At 39.3% G+C, this 19411-nt stretch overlaps 1 protein-coding gene across 1 annotated transcript; it reads right to left on the bottom strand.

Moving 5' to 3' along the window:
- Positions 1-798: 798 nt before the first annotated feature.
- LOC308239689 (spermine synthase-like) lies at positions 799-1824 on the bottom strand (the record flags this gene model as incomplete). Its single annotated transcript, XM_080652504.1, has 1 exon — positions 799-1824. Exon 1 carries the CDS (start codon positions 1807-1809, stop codon positions 799-801), a length of 1011 nt encoding a protein of 336 aa, XP_080508630.1. The 5' UTR covers positions 1810-1824.
- Between the last annotated feature and the right edge of the window lie 17587 nt (positions 1825-19411).

Genomic DNA, 19411 nt, shown 5'->3' with positions numbered 1-19411 from the left:
TGGACCTGGAGAGTATTATGCTAAGCAAAATAAGCCAGTCAGAGAAAGACAAGTATCACATGATCTTACTCATATGTGGAATATAATAAACAAAATAAACTGATGAACAAAATAGATCCAGAGACAGAAGCATAGAACAATTGTTGAATCTCAGAGGGAAGGTGGGTGGGAAGAGATCAACCAAAGAACTTGTATGCATATATCCATAACAATAAGGTGGTGAAGGCCTGAGGTGGGGGTTGGGGACGGGCTAGAAGGAGTCAATGGGGAGTGGGAAGGGGACATATGTAATACTTTCAACAGTAAAGATTTTAAACCCTCTCCTGGATTACAGTGTGTCCTTATTTAAATTCTTCCATTGATGATTCACTTCCTTTTTTTTTTCTCATTTGTAATTTTAATCAAAGCATTTCTAATTCTTCTTTTTTTTTTAACTTTCATAAAAGCACCAAATTTTAATCATGTAAGTCAATTCATTTTTTGGAAACACCATTAGGAACTCCCCTCCAGAATAAAACAATGTTCATTCCTCCAAACAACCAAATTCAAAGTCTACCAAAACAAAAACAAAAACGAAAACAGCCCACACAGGAAAAAAAAAGTTAAAAAAAATCACATTCTAGGGTTCAGTGCATTTAACAGCCTTTGCTCTGCTAGCTAATCATCCTTCAGCTGACTTTCAAAAAACAACACCCTAGGTCATCAAAATATACATTTTCCACTCATTTTGATGGCATGTATAGCAAGTGAAAGTCAGGAAGGCTGTTTGTAGCACACGTGATGAGGGGATATTGATCTTCAGGGTTTAGCTTTCTTCCAAACAGTGTAAAATACCCACAATTCCAAGTATGAAGGGACACAGATGATCTCCTTTAAGAATTCCACAGGACAATACAGGTGTCGGAGCTGTTCTTCATAGAGTGACAGGGCTTCTGTCAAATTGACACAGTTCCCCTGTGTAAAATATTTCCCATCCTGTTTCAGTACTTTCATGGAGCTATCAAGAATCAGTCTGAGAAACTCCCATGTGGAATCTTCTTCCGGAGATGTGGAGATTGGAACAGCTGTCAAATCATTAATCACATAATCAAACTCTCTCCCTTCTTTGGCATACCTCTTCTGTACTGGAATGCAGTCCTCTACTAGAACCTGATAGCAGTCTCCTTTAAGATTGTCTAAGACATCACCACATGTTTTTCGCATGTATTTCTTACATCCATCAATCACTATTTGGTCAATCTCTACCATAGTGACCATCTTTGGTTTCAGTTTGACTATTTCACATAAAATGCCCCCATCTCCACCTCCCAGAATCAGCACGTCTTTGCCAGTGTAATCTTCTTTGCCACTGCCCATGATGGCCCGGGTATATGCCAAATCACTCTCAGCCAGATTAACATCTCCACTGAGGATGAGAATATTTTCAAACTGCTTCGAGTGCAGAATTTTAATGTTCTGATAAGGTGAGTCTTCATCATACACCACTTCATCTATGTCATACTCAACCAGGCGGCCATCAGCAGTGGGCCAGTACCTGTCAATGGTCCCTCCTCGAACTATGGATGGTAATCGCTTCACCTGACCAGTCCTGTCCTGTCTCAATTCTTTCATTCTTTCTTCTACTTTATTCAAAAGACTGTCAACTTCTTTGGCTTGCGCATAGCCGTCGTAACTCTGAAGGTCCAGCAACACCAATCCATGTGGGTAAATTCTCAGATTGGCAAAGCTGCCGTTTTTTTTTGTTTGTTTGTTTTTTATGTAGGTCGCTAAGTAGCCATGGTCCTGCCAGGTGTGCACCGACTCGGTCATCCCCTGCTCCTGGAAAATGGACTGGAGGCCTTTTAGGATGGTCTCGCTGTAGGCCTGAAGAGGAGGAAAGCCGCTTTGAAATTATTCAATCCTCCTTGGCTAGAACAGATGTTTTCTTTGTCGCCTAGCATGCTGTGCAGTGCTGCTGCCATAGTGAGGCCAGGCCCCGGGCCATGCCTGGGGCTGTGGCCGTGGGAAACTGGGGGGAGGGGGGGTCCGCGCAATGGCTCAGACAGCAGAGGATTCACTTCTTGATGCTAAAAACAAATATTCTCTAAAAATTCAAATACCTCTGGAAAGTTAATCTCATACTCTAAAATGTTATCAGTAGTTTCTACTTTTAAGTCAAGTGTTTTCTTCTTAAGACTCAGTTCTTCCAAAGGCATTGAAATAAAAGTTTTAAAGTCTGAGGACAAAGTTGAAGGACTGAAATGTGGAAGACAGAGACAGAGAGCTCTGACCTGTATATACTAAAGTCTGAGTGTTCTAAGCTCCTAGAAGGCAAAGTATAGGAGATTTCAGAAATTATATCAGAAATTATTAATCTAAATTTTAATTTTGCCAAGGGTTTTAAGATTGTAGAGCAAATCTTAAATTCCCCATATTTAGCGTACAATAAGTCCTCACTTAATGTTGTCCATGAATCCTTGGAAACTGTGAGTTTAAGCAAAACAACACAAAAGGAAACCAATTTTGCTGTAGGCTACTTGATTTAAGCAAGAGTTAAGTTCCTACAGAATATTCCTGATCAAATGACATCACCAAACTTCTATATAAAATTCAGGGTCACAGGTTGCCCAAGCTTATCCAGGGAATTCAGGGTACAAGGTAGGAACCAATCCTCGACACGACATCATTTCATTGCAGGATGCCTTCAAACATACATCCACACTCATTTATACTGGGACAATTTAGACAAGCTAATTAATATAAACATGCACATCTTTGGGTTATGGCAGGAAACCAGAATACTAGGAGTAAACCCACACAGATATGAAGAGAGCATGTAAACTCCACACAGACAGTGTCCCCACCAGAAATTGATTTTTAAAATCTCAATAAGGATATAACAAAAACAATGTTGAATGAAATGACATTATTCTAGGACCTTTTACATTCCACTTTTTATTCACTCTATCCCCCATTACTCTTACTCACATATTTACAGAATATGTAATGTTAATAAATAGTATTCTTTATAATAACATAATGGTTCTGTATCTACAATATAACAGGGTATGCACAGCTAATTGTAGGCCTTTCTAATAAATCTAGGTGGGGATCAACCTGCTATTGCATATGACATTTCTTAAGGTAACTAAATACTTCTGTGTCCCATGTTAGTTCTCACTTTATAGATATTCACACCAAGCACGTTTTTACCCTGAAAAGAAGAGATGTTTATTCTTTTTGAATTTACCTACTTTATCTGCTAGTGTCTCTTATCAGAAATTTAAGAACCTGGTCTTACCATGACCTCTTGTTTTCCCTGAGATGGGTGAGTGTATAAATCATACTATGACTCTTGGCCATATTCATTAAGCCTTACTGTTCCCTGAAATTATCTTAATAACTTATTGATTCTAATTAGTACCCAGTATATTGTTGACATTCAATATATTCCTGCCACATGTCATGAAAATGAAAATTACACTAATAATGGTGTGATGTAATTCCCTAGGCAGTTGGGAAGAGAAAATATAATCACCAGCTACTATATGGTACAGCAGTCACATTCCCTTAGTATGAAATGAAACACTGTTTGTCATTGATTTCTTCATACTCTGCAGATTTTAACAATCTTGGAAAAAAGGAAGGGGAGTGCCTCTTTTGACTAAAGTTGACTCTCTTGAGAATGTGGAAAATTAAAATGATGGAGCAAAACTTTCAAGCATTGTCTATTCTCCAATTTTTTCCATAAGCTTCATCAATCCTTTACTTTCCATCAGTAATTATTGATGAGCTGTTACTGCCCAATTCCCAAACTCAAATATGACCTGATTTTCTAAAAGTCCTTTTTATTTTAGGCCCAAATAAAATGTATTATAATACTAAACTTATTAGTCAAGTTATGTATGACAGATAAGATACAGGACATTCTGTATTTTTATTTGCTATATCTGGCAATCATAGAATTGGAAAATGTGTGGCAGTGTGGCAATGTGTTTAAAAATACATGCTTTAGTGTGTGACCAATTGTAGTCCATACCATGGTTTTGGCATATAATAGTTACATAACCTTAGTAAAATCGCTTAATGTCTCTAAGCCTCAGTGTCTTCAACTGTAAATGGATATGATAATATTTAGTTTACTGGGTTTTCTTAGAATAAATTAGATCATTCATATAAATTGGTTAGTACAATGCTCAATAACTGTTTTGTTTTTCTTTTTATTCAGTGTGCCTGCCTACATTAACATTTAGAAGGACATTTCAAAGAACCAAGGCATATAATCCTGAAGTAAACAAAAGACAATACTTGAGAAACTTTAAGAATTTAGTGAATGCTGCTTTCTGGCAGGCTCTGCTAACTGCTTGAGTTTCTGAGAACAAAGTCCTACTTATAGCAGTGTTAGTACACTACTGGAGAGGCCTTCTTTAAGCGTTTGAGGTAGATAAGTAATTGAATCTTACTAAAACACAATTTGGAATCACATTCTGGTAGCAAAGTTGCCCTGTTTATGTGAGCTTTTCTTCTAAACTACAATGCTTCTCTCCAGAATTTATTCTTGCCTGTTTCTTTTCTGTTAGAATAATTTGCCTCTGTGTTTCTCAACCCTCTCATTCATGCATTCATACTTACTTGATAACTCCAATACCACTGTATTAGTTTGCTAGTTATCCCTTCACAAAATACCAGAGACTAAGTGGCTTAAATGAAATGCATTTTCTCATAGTTCTGGAGGTTGGAAGTCCAGGATCAAGATGTCAACAGGTTTGGTTTCTTCTGAAGCTTTGCTCTTTGACTTTCAGGTAGCCACCTTCTTGCTGTGTTTTAACAAGATCTTTCCTCTATATGTGTGTGTCCAGATTGTCTTCCTTTGTGTCCAAATTTATTCTGCTTATAAACACAGCAGTGAGAGGAGATTAGGGTCCATCTCAGCCTCACTTTAACTTTTTCTAGCAGTGATAATTTTTTTTTTAATTTTTATTGAATGTATTGGGATGACATTGGTTAATAAAATTATATAGGTTTCTGGTGTACAATTTTATAATATGTCATCTGTATATTGTATTGTGTGTTCACCACACAAAATCAAGGCTCCTTTTGTCACCATTTATTCTCCCTTTCCCTTCTCTACCTCTCCCACCCCCCATTCTCTCTGGTAATCACCATATTGTTGTTTATGTCTATGAGTTTTCTTTGCTTAATTCCTTCATATTTTTCACCCAAACCCGTAACCCCACTCCTTTATAACAGCTGTCAGTCTGTTCCCTATATCTATAAGTTTTATGACCCAGCAATTCCACTTCTGGGAATACAGTATATTCAAAGAAACTTGAAACACTGATTTGAAAGAATATATGCACTCCTATGTTCATTACACCATAATTTACATTAGCCAAAATCTGGAAATAGCCCAAGTGCCCATCAGTAGAAGGGTGGGTAAAAAAGTTGCGGAATATTTAAACAGTGGAATATTACTTGGCTGTAAAAAGGAAGGAAATCTTACCCTTTGCAACATCATAGATGGGCTTAGAGGGCATTATTCTAAAGAAATAAGTGAGTCAGAGAAAGAGAAATACCATATGATTTCACTTATATATGGAATCTGATGGACAAAGTAAACTGATAAACAAAATAGTCTCACTTTAATTTGATTACCTCTTTAAATACCCTCTGTGCAAATAGTGACATTCTTTTTTTATTTTTTATTAAATCTTTATTGTTGAGATTATTATAGTTGTTCTTCTTTTTTCCCCCCATAGCTCCCCTCCACCTGGTTCCCACTCCACTCCATGCCCTTACCCGCCCCCCCTCACTGTCCTCATCCATAGGCATATCATTTTTGTCCAGTCTCTTCCTGCACCCCCCACACCACTTTCCCCCCAAGGATTGTCAGTTCACTCCCTTTCTATGCCCCTGATTCTATTATGCTTACCAGATTATTCTGTTCATCAGATTTTTTATTCACTTGATTTTTAGATTCACTTGTTGATAGATATGTATTTGTTGTTCATAATTTTTATCTTTACCATTTTCTTCTTCTTCCTCTTCTTAAACAATACCTTTCAGTATTTCATATAATACTGGTTTGGCTGTGATGAACTCCTTTAGCTTTTTCTTATCTGTGAAGCTCTTTATCTGAACTTCAATTCTGAATGTTAGCTTTGCTGGGTAGAGTAATCTTGGTTGTAGGTTCTTGCTATTCATCACTTTGAATATTTCTTGCTATTCCCATCTGGCCTGCATAGTTTCTGTTGAGAAATCAGCTGAAAATCATATGGGTGTTCCCTTGTAGGTAACTAACTGTTTTTCTCTTGCTGCTTTTAATATTCTTTCTTTCTTTTGCTCTTGGCATTTTAATTATGATGTGTCTTGGTGTGGTCCTCTTTGGATTCCTTTTGTTTGGGGTTCTGTGCGCTTCCTGGACTTGTAAGTCTATTTCTTTCACCAGGTGGGGGAAGTTTTCTGTCATTATTTCTTCAAATAGGTTTTTAGTATCTTGCTCTCTCTCTTCTTCTGGCACCCCTATAATTCTGATGTTGGTACGCTTGAACTTGTCCCAGAGGCTCCTTACACTATCTTCATATTTTTGGATTCTTTTTTCTTTTTGCTTCTCTGGTTGGGTGTTTTTTGTTTCTTCGTATTTCAAACCTTTAACTTGATTCTTGTGATCCTCTAGTCTGCTGTTGGATCTCTGTATATTATTCTTTATTTCAGTCACTGTATGCTTAATTTCTAGTTGCTCCTTTTTCATATCCTCAAGGGTCTCACTAAATTTATCAGCCTTTTCTAGAAAATTCTTGAAAAACCTTATAACCATGTTTTTGAACTTTATATCCAGTAGTTTGCTTTCCTCCACTTCTTTCATTTGTGACCTGTTTTTTTGTCTCCTCATTTTGGCTGCTTCCTTGTGTTGACAGAGTGGCTTTGTGTGCTAGGTGTCCTATAGGGCCCAGTGGCTCAGCAACCCCAGTTACCTGAGGTGGAAACTCTTGGTGCACCCCTTTGTGGGATGTGTGCACAGTCTTGTTGTAGTTAAGACTTGATTGTTGTTGGTATCACTGGGAGGAATTGACCTCCAGGCCAATTGGCTGTGAGGATCAGCTGTGTCTATGATGGGAGAACTTCTGCGCTGGAGACACCCTTATGAGGCAAGACTTGCTTCAGTGGGGCTTTGGTGCTCACTGAGTCTGTCCCCTGAGTATGTCCCTTATGGATCTGATGAGTTTTAATCTGGATGGTCCTACTCTGACCCCTGGGTACACTGGCTCTTGGATCTCCAAGGAGGTGCTAATTTTGCCTCTGCCTGAGGCCACCCAGCAGGAGCTACAGCGAGATCTTCAGATTCCTCTTCTTTGTTTGGGTTTTGGAGATGCTCAGATGAGGCCCAGCTGTAAAGCAATGCAAGCTGCTGTGGGGCCTTGGGCTTTCTTGTGGATGTTCTGGGTCTCTCTGACTCAGCTGCAGTTTGTTAGGTAAGTTTAGATTTCAAAGGACCAGGCCATTCATATGCAAAATCCTCTGGGCACAGCTGGGGTGGGGCAGAGTCTCAGGGCAGAGCAAACCGCAATGGCTTCCTGTCAGCCCTGCCCTAAGAGGCCCCCAGGTCTCAGTGTCCCTTGGTAATCACTGCAAGCACCTCTGAGAGAAAGCCGCCCTCGAGTTCTGCCCGCTGCCAGACAGTCCAGTTTCTCCCCGTATGAGTCTGGGTCCCCAGAGTCTAGCTGGAACTGGAGTTCAGAGCAGTCAGGAGCTTGTGTCTCCCTGTGGATTGAAAAAGCCAGCCGCGTACTCAGTTGCCAGCCCTCTCTGCGCATGCGCCTCTGTACCTCTGCACTTTACTTCCGCAGCTCCTCTGAGTCTCAGTGTGCTTTTCTCTTCCCTTCTAGTTTTAGAATTTCCACTTAGCCAGCCTTCCTGTGGTTCTGGATGATGTCCGTTTTGTCTTTTAGTAGTAATTTTGAAGTGGTTGTGTGACGAAGCAAGTTCAGGTGTTTACCTATGCCGCCATCTTGGTTTGTCTCCAATACAGTGACATTCTGAGGTATTGGTGCTTAGGGCTCCAATGTTTGAATAATGAGAGGACCATAATTCAGCCCATAACAACCACTAAAAGTGCAGTTCATTGGCTTATGATTCCCATTATTTTACATTGCTCAGAAGACAAGAACATAGTTTAGATGCAGGAGGCTTTTTTCATGTCTTGGCAAAAAAACATGTTATCCTCTCTAAATACAATGCTGGTTATTACTGCCTGGAAATAACCATTGTATTAAAAACAATCCTATATAATAAAAGCCTAATATGCAAATCGACTGAATAGCAGAATGACTGGCAGAACGACTAGTTGCTATGACATGCAGTTACCACCAGGGGGCAGACGCTCAATGCAGGAGCTGCCCCCAGCCCACAGGCCCCATGCTAGCCAAGGCATGTGCCAGGGGGGCCCCTGATCGCCCTGCAGGTTGACCCACTAGTCGCCTCCCTCAGAGTGAGGCAACTGGCAGCTGCAGGGGGGGGGCAGGGCCAGTGAGCGCAGGGCAGCCAAGGTGGGTGTCAGGGGGGGCCCCCCGATCGCCCTGATGGTTGCCCCACAGATTGGCTCTGATCACCAGTCAGGCCTAGGGACCCTACCCATGCATGAATTTTGTGCACCAGGCCTCTAGTGTTAGAATAAATAACCCATGTTTAATTTCCCCTAGGATGCCATTGACTAAATTATATATTTTTTTTATAATTTTACTCTGTTTTGTTTTATTTTAAATATATTTCACTTTTTAGAACAGTTAGTTTCACAGAAAAACTGAATGGAAAGTACAGAGTTTCCACATATTCCTCTCCATTTTAACCTCCTCATAGCCCCCTCACTATCAACACCCCCCATCAGAATAATACATTAGTTGCCGAAACCGGTTTGGCTCAGTGGATAGAGCGTCGGCCTGCGGACTGAAGGGTCCCGGGTTCGATTCTGGTCAAGGGCATGTACCTTGGTTACGGGCACATCCTCAGTGGGGTGGTGTGCAGGAGGCAGCTGATTGATGTTTCTCTCTCATCAATGTTTCTAACTCTCTATCCCTCTCCCTTCCTCTCTGTAAAATATCAATAAAATATATTTAAAAAAAAGAATAATACATTAGTTAGAGTCAATCAATCTACATGGGCACATAATTATCACCCCAACTCTAAAGTTTATATAGGGTTAGTTCTTGGCATTGAGCATTCTATAGGTTTTACCAGATGCATAATGGCACATATCTGCCATCCTATATAATGAAGAGCTAATATGCAAATGGTCCTCATGCCCTCATGCCTTAAGGGCTCAGACACTCAACACTGAGGAGAGAGGAATGGGGACCAGCCAGGCTGTGGCTCAGTAGAGGGACAAGCCACCCATCCCACCGTCCTGGCGCCAGGAGCTGTGGCTGCACCTGCGGCCCTGGAGAGGGACAAGCCACCCTCCCCGCAGTCCAGGGACAATGGCTGTGCCTGCACCTGCGGCCCAGGAGAGGAACAATCCGCATGCTCCACAGTACCCGCAGTCCCAGGCGCCAGCAGCTGCGCCTGTGGCCTGGGAGAGGGACAAGCTGCCCACCCCATGGTCCCGGGTGCCAGCGCCTACGCCTGCAGCCTGGGAAGAGATACAAGCCACCTGTCCCGTGGTCCAGGCTCCAGTAGCTGGGGCTGCGGCCCGAGAGAGAGACAAGCCACCTGCCCACGGTCCCCTGAGGCTGCGGCGGGCCCGGGCGAAGCTGGCCCAGGTGCTTGCTGCCAGTCAGAGTGAGGGAAACCTGGTTCCTGGGTGCCTGTGACTGGCCAGAAGAGGGAATCCTGGGTCCCGGGTGCGGGGTGAGGCAGAGGCAGTTACGGGCAATCAGACCAGTAGGGGAGCAGTTAGGAGTGATCAGGCAGGCAGGCAGAGGTGGTTAGGGGTGATCAGGCAGGCAGAGGTTGTTAGGGGTGATCAGACAGGCAGGCAGGCAAGCAGTTAGGAGCCAGCGGTCCCAGATTGCGAGTGGCAGTTGGACATCCCCCAAGGGGTCCCAGATTGGAGAGGGTGCAGGCCGGGCTGAGGCACCCTCTCCCCCCCTCCCATGCAGCAGGTCTCTAGTTGTAGTATAATACAGAATAGTTTCACTTCCCTAAAAATCCTCTGTGCTCCACCTATTCATCTCACCCACCCTCTGACCATTAACAACCACTTATTTTTTACTATCTCCATAATTTTGACTTTTCCACAGTTATATACTTGAAATTATATAGTATGTACCCTTTTTAAAGAACATATTTTTATTGATTTCAGAGAGGAATAGAGATTGAAAGAGATTGAAACATCAATGATGAGAGAGAATCATTGATCAGCTGCCTCCTGCATGCCCCACATTGGGGATCTGCCCTGACCAAGAATCTAACAGTGACCTCTTGGTTCATAGGTCGATGCTCAACCAATGAGCCATGCCATCCTACATGAACACATAATTATCACCCCAACTCTAAAGTTTATATAGTGTTCATTCTTGGCATTGAACATTCTATAGGTTTTAACAAATGCATAATGGCACATATCTGTCATTGTAGTGTAATACAGAATAGTTTCACATGCCCCATACTGGGGATTGAGCCCGCAACCTGCGGGCTGGGGGCAGCTCCTGCATGCGCCCTTAACTGGAATCAAAACTTGGACCCTTCAGTCGGCAGAATGATGCTCTATCCACTGAGCCAAACTAGCTAGGGCTAGTATGTACCCTTTTAAGATTGGATTCTTTCACTTAGTGACATTCATTTAAGGTTTCCATGTCTTTTCTTGGATGAACCAACATTTATTTATCCATTTACCTACTGAAAGACATCTTGGTTGTTTCCAAGTTTTGGCAATTATAAATTTGCTGTAAACATCCATGTGCAAGTTTTTGTGTGGACATAAATTTTCAACTCATTTGGATAAAAACCAAGGAGTGTAATTGCTGGCTTGTATGGTAAAAGCATATTTAGTTTTGTAAGAAACTGACAAATAGTAATATCATTTACCAGTAGTTTATTTAGTAATTTTGTAAATAAATATCCTATCTAATAAAGAGGGAATATGCTAATTGACCATCATGCCCTCACAAAGATGGTGTTGCCCACAGCCAATAAGGAGGGAATATGCTAATTGACTGCCACAAGCCTCGAATAGCAGCTGACCAGCTTCCCAGGGCTGCCCGAGGCTCAGGTAACCAGGGCCGGGCGAGGCTTAAGCTGCTGGCAGTGGCAGCAGCAAAGGTGTGATGGGGGTGTTGCCTTCCCCTGATCACCGGGTCACCTCCTGCCCCTAGGGGCTCCTGGACTATGAGAGGGGGCAGGCCGGGCTGAGGGACCCCCCCTCCAGTGCATGAATTTTCATGCACCGGGCCTCTAGTTGGAATATAAAGACAAACTATGATATCACAATCACTGTGCTCAGAATGCATCCATAATATTTATGGGTTTAGAGTTTAACAACATTGTCTAAAATTTGGACAGAACAATATTTCATATCTATGTTATTTTAGTATAAATAACCACAGATAGCTTGTTAATTAAAAAGATTATTATAATGTGGGAATAATGAGTCAATACAATTATATGTGTTAAAACAGTTTTAAAGTTAAAATTAAAATGCATTGAACTAATTTAGGCAATTTAAATTATTCACCTAAACATAGTTATGTTAGTTTTAAAAGTTTCAAATCCTTTCCCTTTGGTCCTCACATTTTGATAGCTAAATAAACTGATAGAGAATTTAAGACATTTTTCCCTTTCAAGGTTAAACTGGTCCCTTGACAAGTCAGCCTATATTCTTTCAATGTTCACTGATGATTTCACTATTATGAGAATCTTGATTCCCAAGAACTATAGCTTTTAGCAGATGTTCTCATTCTAAATTCATGCAACATAAAGACACGGAAGGTATATGATTTTCCCATGACATATAGCACCTAAAATAACTCAAATGTATTTTTGGATCATGTCTTTTCTTTGGAGAAAAATGAATTATCTTCTTCATAATACAAAGAAGCAAACATATGTTACTTTGTTTTCACCTGAGATCTTAATTCATTACTTTGCTTAGTTGCCATGTCAAATATATAGAAATTTTTGGTATGTAATTGAAGCGCTATGAAAATTATTAGCTTTAAACTCAGTAAATGAAAGGTTTATAGTGCTGATATTATGTGGGATGGTGCATTTCTTTAAAACTTCATTCCTTTCATTAACATATCCCTATTAGAGTCACTACTTGGCAGATAGATTTCTCTAAAAGAAACTGTCTAAATCAAATTGTAATTAGACTACAATGAGGAAAATGATGGAGCCTTTACCATTTTCACTGTAGCAGTAAATTTGTCCACAATGCTGGCCTAATCAGATGTTAAAGCAATTATCATTAGTACATTTATCTTTGTGAAGAATATGCAATTAAATGTTTATAACTAGTTTAAAATGAATCATATAAATGCTTTCTTTTAGTGCACATAGGTAAAGGGTATAACTTTTGTTGTTAAACTCAATACATTAGTATTTACATCTTAAATTTGAGCATGCACTTGCATGAATGTACACACACACACACACACACACACTCACAAACACATACACATGCTCATACTGTCACTAATGTATGCTTTAAAGAACCAGTGCATCTACACACCTAGAATGAAGGAGACAGAGTAACAAGTACTTGGGACTCAGTAGTTTATGGCTTTTGAATACTTGAATCTGAAAACAAGCATATGTATAAAATATGCTGTTAGAACTTACAAATGAAGAGAGCATTTTGCCATGAGTAGTGTTTTTGCCCAATTCCTGTTAATGTTGGGGAATGATTCAATAGAAAAATAAAATATATTGTAAGGATGATGTAGATTTGTGTTTCTTAGCCAAATACAAAACTTGGTGAAATATTTCAACATGTTCATAGAGGACAGATTCAGAAATAAAAATGATGACTTTTTCTCAAAGTGACCAAAATTAAATGTTTTCAAAGAGTTAGAACTGAATGCATAATCCATTTTCTTATGAAATATGCTATTAAATGTTTAAAATTAATAAAAAATGAATCAGATACATGCTACAGATCTTTTGTAGAGGTAATGATGTGACACTTTCTTTGTGTGAATTTTGTTTTGCCTTCAGACTGAACTTCAGGTAGTATTATTTATATTGGTCTAAGACTCTCAGTGGTCAGTCTAAGGCAGCAATGTGTAGACCAGTGGTCAGCAAACTCATTAGTCAACAGAGCTAAATATCAACACTACAACGATTGAAATTTCTTTTGAGAGCCAAATTTTTTAAACTTAAACTTCTTCTAACGCCACTTCTTCAAAATAGACTCGCCCACGCTGTGGTATTTTGTGGAAGAGCCACACTCAAGGGGCCAAAGAGCCTCATGTGGCTCGCGAGCCACAGTTTGCCGACCACTGGTATAGAAGAAAACAATTGGATTAAGAGGCAGTTGTGAGTTTTCACTCCAGCTCTGAGGTTTATGTGATAAGTTGCTTTGATTCTGAATTTCCTATAATTTATACATTGGTGATAACAATATCTATCCCACAAGGCTATTGTGAGTATATCAAGTAAGATGCAAATACATATAAGTTTAGACACATGAAAGGCCTCTATTTTTCTATCAATCAGTCCTATTAAATAAGAGTAAATTAAGTGAAACAACAATTTTAATTATTTTGACTAAATAATAAAGTTACTATCCATATGACAAGATTTTTGAGCCTCATCTGTATCTAATCCTCAATTAGGTAAGAATTTTATCAGAGCAATTTATTTCAGACTTAAAACGTCTATCTTATACTGAGATCCTGGCTAATCTTTGTGAAAAATGCTTTCCTTCATCCCTACACATTTATAATCCTGCAAGTTATTTTAATGTTGTGTGCTCATGCATGTTAACACACATCTCCCTCTCTCTCACTCTCTCTCTCTCTCATTGTAATATTAAGTTCTGAAAACATCTTAAAGGACTTAGATTAACCTCAGAAATTATAAGGAATATGTAACACAGTAGAAAGAAAAAGTTGAAATTGGGCACCACGCATTATCTTAAAAATGAACACATGCCTCTGCCTTCCAGCTGTGGGAAATCTCACAACAGATGGGAGGCGAGGTGGAATTTTAAATTTTAGAATGAGAGAAATAATTTCTCTCTTAGTAGGCTACTGCAAACTCTTGGAAGTCCAGAGAACAAATCTTAAATTATCATTTCATTACGGACAATCTGCACTTGCACTGTATGACTTTTTGCTTTAATAATAACTATACTCATTTCCCCCAGACATAATTACTGGGAAAGATTCTGCAGAAAATAGAAAGCTTTAACAAAGTTTCCATTAAATTAAGGGGTAACAAAAAACTAAACCAAAGACAAGTCAAATCTGTGGATTGTGTTTTATCTTTCACACTTTTCTCCTTTACTCCTGTTCCTCTACAATACTTAGATATAAACCAATTAATCAGCAGGGAGCTTTTACCTTAATTATAAAGTGAAACAACTTAGTTAATGAAGTCTGAAAGCCTTGTTAGTTCCCACTCCAGACTGGTAGTTTTGAATGGGCTCCAAATTAAAATGCTTAGAAAAAGCTGCTGTTGTCTGATTGAAATGTGAAGATTTGAAACAGCCTTAATGATTTGAGTCACCCTGGTGTTATGTATTTACTTACTTACTTACTTACTTTTTTATTTATTTATTTTTGAACCTCATCCTTTGCCCTTGGTGTAGAGATAAAATGCAAACACTCCCTGGGTCCCAAGCAGCATTCACTTTTGAATAGTTCATTCACAGGGAACCATTTGTTTGAAGAGGCTTTTGGTCTGATTATTGGCCCTGGCCATTAGGGCTCAGGCAGAGATGTGATGAGCCTTGCAGGAGAAATTAAAGAAGATGTAAACAGTAAATGCAGACATTTTGCAACATAGCTAAAAATAAATTGCACTACAGGCAATTATGCAAGTTTTACTGGATACATTAAAAAGACATTAAATGCACAGCTGTTTTAAGTGTCTTTTAAGCTGATAAATTAACTGTCTAATAAATTGTAAGATTTGTCAGCTAATAATGCTATTTTATCTGCTTTAACATATGCCTTCCTAGTTCATGAAGCATTATTGTAAGTGCCAAAAGGAGATAATGTGCATTTTACAGTGTTATGTCTTAAGTGGAATGGATCATTGGCCATGAAGAAGTGTTAATAAATCTCCTAGGCTTTGTTAATTGCACTCAATGAAGTGTCACTGTTAAAACACAAAAGATGTGATAGAGAAAGCTGAACATAATGTCTTTCAGTTTTACAATTAACACCTCACTAGGCAAGTCGACTAAAAATACCATAATTTGTTGAAGCCTTATTAACTTACATTTTCCTAGTCAAGGTCATAATTGTGGATGGCTTTAAAGCTATCTTTTAATGCTCATTGCAAAGAGTATCCTTGCTGGAGAGAAGAAACATTTTTTTCCCTCTGAGTGACATGAAATTCAATAGAAATAAAGCAGCACTGAAATAAACAACAGTCTTTTACAATCATTCACCATCAAGCATGTGTTTTGTCCTTGACTTGAGAAAAATGCTATTTTGTTTTGTTTGTCCCAAGATGGCAAGTAAAGGAGGGTAGTGTACACTATGAAATTAAAAGACACTACTTCATAGACTATTAAGCATAAGTCCTTGGCCATTAAAAAAGTAATAATAATACATTAAAAATTTAGTTTATGTGAAGTTAAAGTATTTTTCCCTTTTGAATTCAGGCAAGAGAGACAAGTATACTTAACCTGAAAACTTGATATGACATTTTTTTCCTATAAGTTTTGAGAAACTTACAATGAGAGTCATGTTGTTTACATGTTAGAGCAAGAAGGCTTTTTTCCCTTTACTGTTAAGAATTTACCCTCTATCAGTTTTGATTACCTTGTCAGTGTGCAATTCTGGCCCTGCAAATCACAAGTTCCATCTTTAAAAATGCTGTGGCTTTAACAATGACTTTCAGAAGTGATGTGTGGGTGAAGTAAAGAGGGAACAATGAAACTACATACTTCCTTTAACATAGATGGGACTTCATCTTTTGGGTCAAGTATTACATATTTCATGTGTTTGTTTAAGTATAAGATTTACCAAAATATTAACTATCAAAAAACAAATTTGAGGCAATTTTAGAAATCCTGCATGAGAGTCTCTGTTCAATTCATGACCAAATCAGTGATCTACTGAGTCCCAATTAACTAAATCCATGAACTAAGTAAGAACATCCACCTAACATGATCAATGTCAGGATTAAGAAAGAAACTTTATGTGACACCACTTTGAAAAGCAAAATTAGCATTAGTTGTTCTTTTAAAAATAGTTTCTATTGAATTTATTGGGGGTGAAATTGGTTAATAAAATAATGTAAGTTTCAGGTGTGCAGTTCTATAATACATCATCTGTATATTGTATTGTGTGTTCACCACCCAAAGTCAAGTCTCCTTCCATCACAATTTACCAGTATCCCCCATATACCTCCCTTTCTCTCTGGTAATCACCCTACTGTTGTCTGCCTATAAGAATTTTTTTTACTTTATCCCTTCACTTTTTTCACACAGCCTCCCATCCCTTCCCCTCTGACAGTTGTTAGTCTGTTCTCTGTAGCTAAGAGTCTGTTTCTATTTCATTTGTTAGCTTATTTTGTTCATTCGATTCCACATATAAGTGAAATCATTATGGGTTACAATGTCAGTTATATAATTCTGTTATTTAAAGCACTTTTACATCTACTACCTCAATTTATCTTTACAATAATCTTTTGAAAAGGTAGAACAAGTATTTCTAAATACAAATATTTTCCATTGAGTATAATGTGTTATGCTAGAGGTTGTTTTCTATAATCAACTATGATACAGAGTTTATATTCTAAAGGTTTTCATCTAGTTGTATAATCATGCTGGTATTTTAGTAGAGGCAATGGAAACTCAGGGAAGTGAAATCTTCCTAATATACCTAGTAAGATTAAGAAGGAAAAACCCAAGCCTTCAAATATATTTCAGCTCTATAAACCCCTTTAGGCTGTGAAACAAATCCCCTAATTGTCAGTCCAATGCTCTTTCACATGCCCACACTGCTTCACTTAGACCACACAGAAAATGAAAATGAAATGGTCAAATGTTAGAAATCATTGTTGGAGTTCTAAAATCTATGTTGATATTTGGAGTAGGTTGGATATAAGGACAAGAATAAAAGAACTTCAAACTTTTTGTGATAAATTCAGTAAACTACTTGAGTAGGGCTGTCTCAGATAGCTTCATTTCTGGCCAGACCACCTCAAACAAGTAGGAAGTCCTAATTATCCTCACCATCAATCCTTTTATTTGTGATGGAGCATGAATGGGGTGATTTCATCTTAAGTGCAGATTATACACTGTGCTATGCCAATCAGTCTTCAAATGAGCTTAAAAGAAGCTTTTAAAGAATATAAATCATCAGTAGTGGAAACTACATTGTTTGGGCTTTTTTTCCCCTTAAACTCCTAAACATTTTGATCACTTTTCTCTTTGAACTACTGCTTCTACTTGAAGCTAGAAACTGTAAGGAAAGAAATAGCATCAGCTCTCTTTCATTGGTGTCTTGATATGCATGTGAAGAAAATTTTAAAAATCTAAGTTATCCAGTTGGCATAAGATTTCTAAATGCATGACTAGTATGCCCACAGTTGAGATAGAAGTATCTAAATTTCTTAATACAGTCAAATAAAAAAATATGTACCATATTCATCTCAAAATAAAAAGTCTCTATTTTAAACAAAATGAATTATAAATAAATCAAGAAACTTAAAAAGATAAAATGAAAAAGATGAGAGGAAGGAAGGAAGGAAGGAAGGGAAATGAAGGAATAGGGAAATATATTATCATATATTAAAAGATAAGAAGTGGGAGGATCCAAGATGGCTGCGTAGGTAAACACCTAAACTGCTGCCTGGCACAACAATTTCAAAACTACAACTAAAAGACAAAACGTCTATCACCCAGAACCACGGGAAAGCTGGCTGAGTGGAAGTTCTACAACTAGAAGGAAAGAGCAAACAGCATTGAGGGGTGCACAAGAGTGGAAAAGCTGAGGTACGGAGACGCGCGAATCAGGAGCACTGCTGTTTTCAACACGAAGGGAGATAAGCTCCGATTACTCCGAACTCCAGTTTCTGGGGAGACGCGGGGGACCCAAACTCCTACGGGGAGAAGCTGGACTGTCTGCCGTGGGGTTGGAAAGTGAGGGAGGCTTGCTTTCAGGGCTGCGCTCAGAAATAATTGTTTACTGTGCTGGGGCGCGGGACGCGGGGACTGGGTCGGAGAGACACAGAGCCGACTTCTGGCAGCCATCGCTGTTTGCCACGCCCTAGCCCAGTGACGCCCTGAGACCCCGCCCCGCACAACCTACAAACCCACCCAAGCTCCTAGCAGCGGCTTTAGCATATGAATGGTCTGCCCTATTGCAGCTTAACCTAGCAAACCTGCAGCCAGGGTCAGACAGCTCCAAAACCTCCAAACCCCAAGCAAAGAGGAGAAAACTGCAGTTCTCGCTATAGGTCTTGCTGGGTGGCCTCAGACAGTAGCTGACCTGCACCCCATTGGAAATCCAGAAGCCAGTATACCTAGTGGTCAGAGTGAGACACCAGATTTCAACTTCTCACATCCATAAGTGACACATTCAAGAGGCAGACTCAGTGAGCACCAAAGCCCCACTGAAACAAGTCCTGCCCCATAAGCCTGTCTCCAGCACAGCAGTTCTTCCATTATAGACACAGCAGGTCCTCACAGCCAATTAGCCTGGAGGTCAATTCCTCCCAGTGTACCAACAGCAATCAAGGCTTAACTACACCAAGACTTTTCACTCAGCCCACAAAGGGGTGTACCAAAGGCGTCCACCTCAAGTGATTGGGGAGGCTGAGCTACTGGCCCCTATAGGTCACCTACCACACAAAGCCACTCCATCAACACAAGGAAGCAGCAAAATGCGGAGACCAAGAAACATGTCACGAATGAGAGAAATGGAAGAAAGCAAACTACTGGACGACATAGAGTTCAGAACCACATTTATAAGGTTACTCAAGAATCTTCTAAAAACCGCTGAGGAACTTAGTGAGACCTTTAAGGATCTTAATGAGAATACCAAAAAAATGGAAAAGGACCAGTCAGAAATTAAGCATACACTGTCTGAAATAAAGAATATACAGAAACTCAACTGTAGATCAACGTACCCCAAGAATCAAACCAAAGATCTGAAATATGAGGAAACAAAAAACACCCAACCAGAAAAACAAAAAGAAAAAATCCAAAAATATGAAGATAGTGTAAGGAGCCTCTGGGACAAGTTCAAGCGTACCAACATCCGAAATTTTGGGGTGCCAGAAGAAGAGAGAGAGCAAAATATTAAAAACCTATTAG

Source organism: Plecotus auritus, assembly GCF_963455305.1.
Source record: "Plecotus auritus genome assembly, chromosome: X".
NCBI lineage: Eukaryota > Metazoa > Chordata > Mammalia > Chiroptera > Vespertilionidae > Plecotus > Plecotus auritus.
The sequence above is the reverse complement of the archived record's forward strand: the minus strand, read 5'-3'. Positions and strand labels throughout refer to the sequence as shown.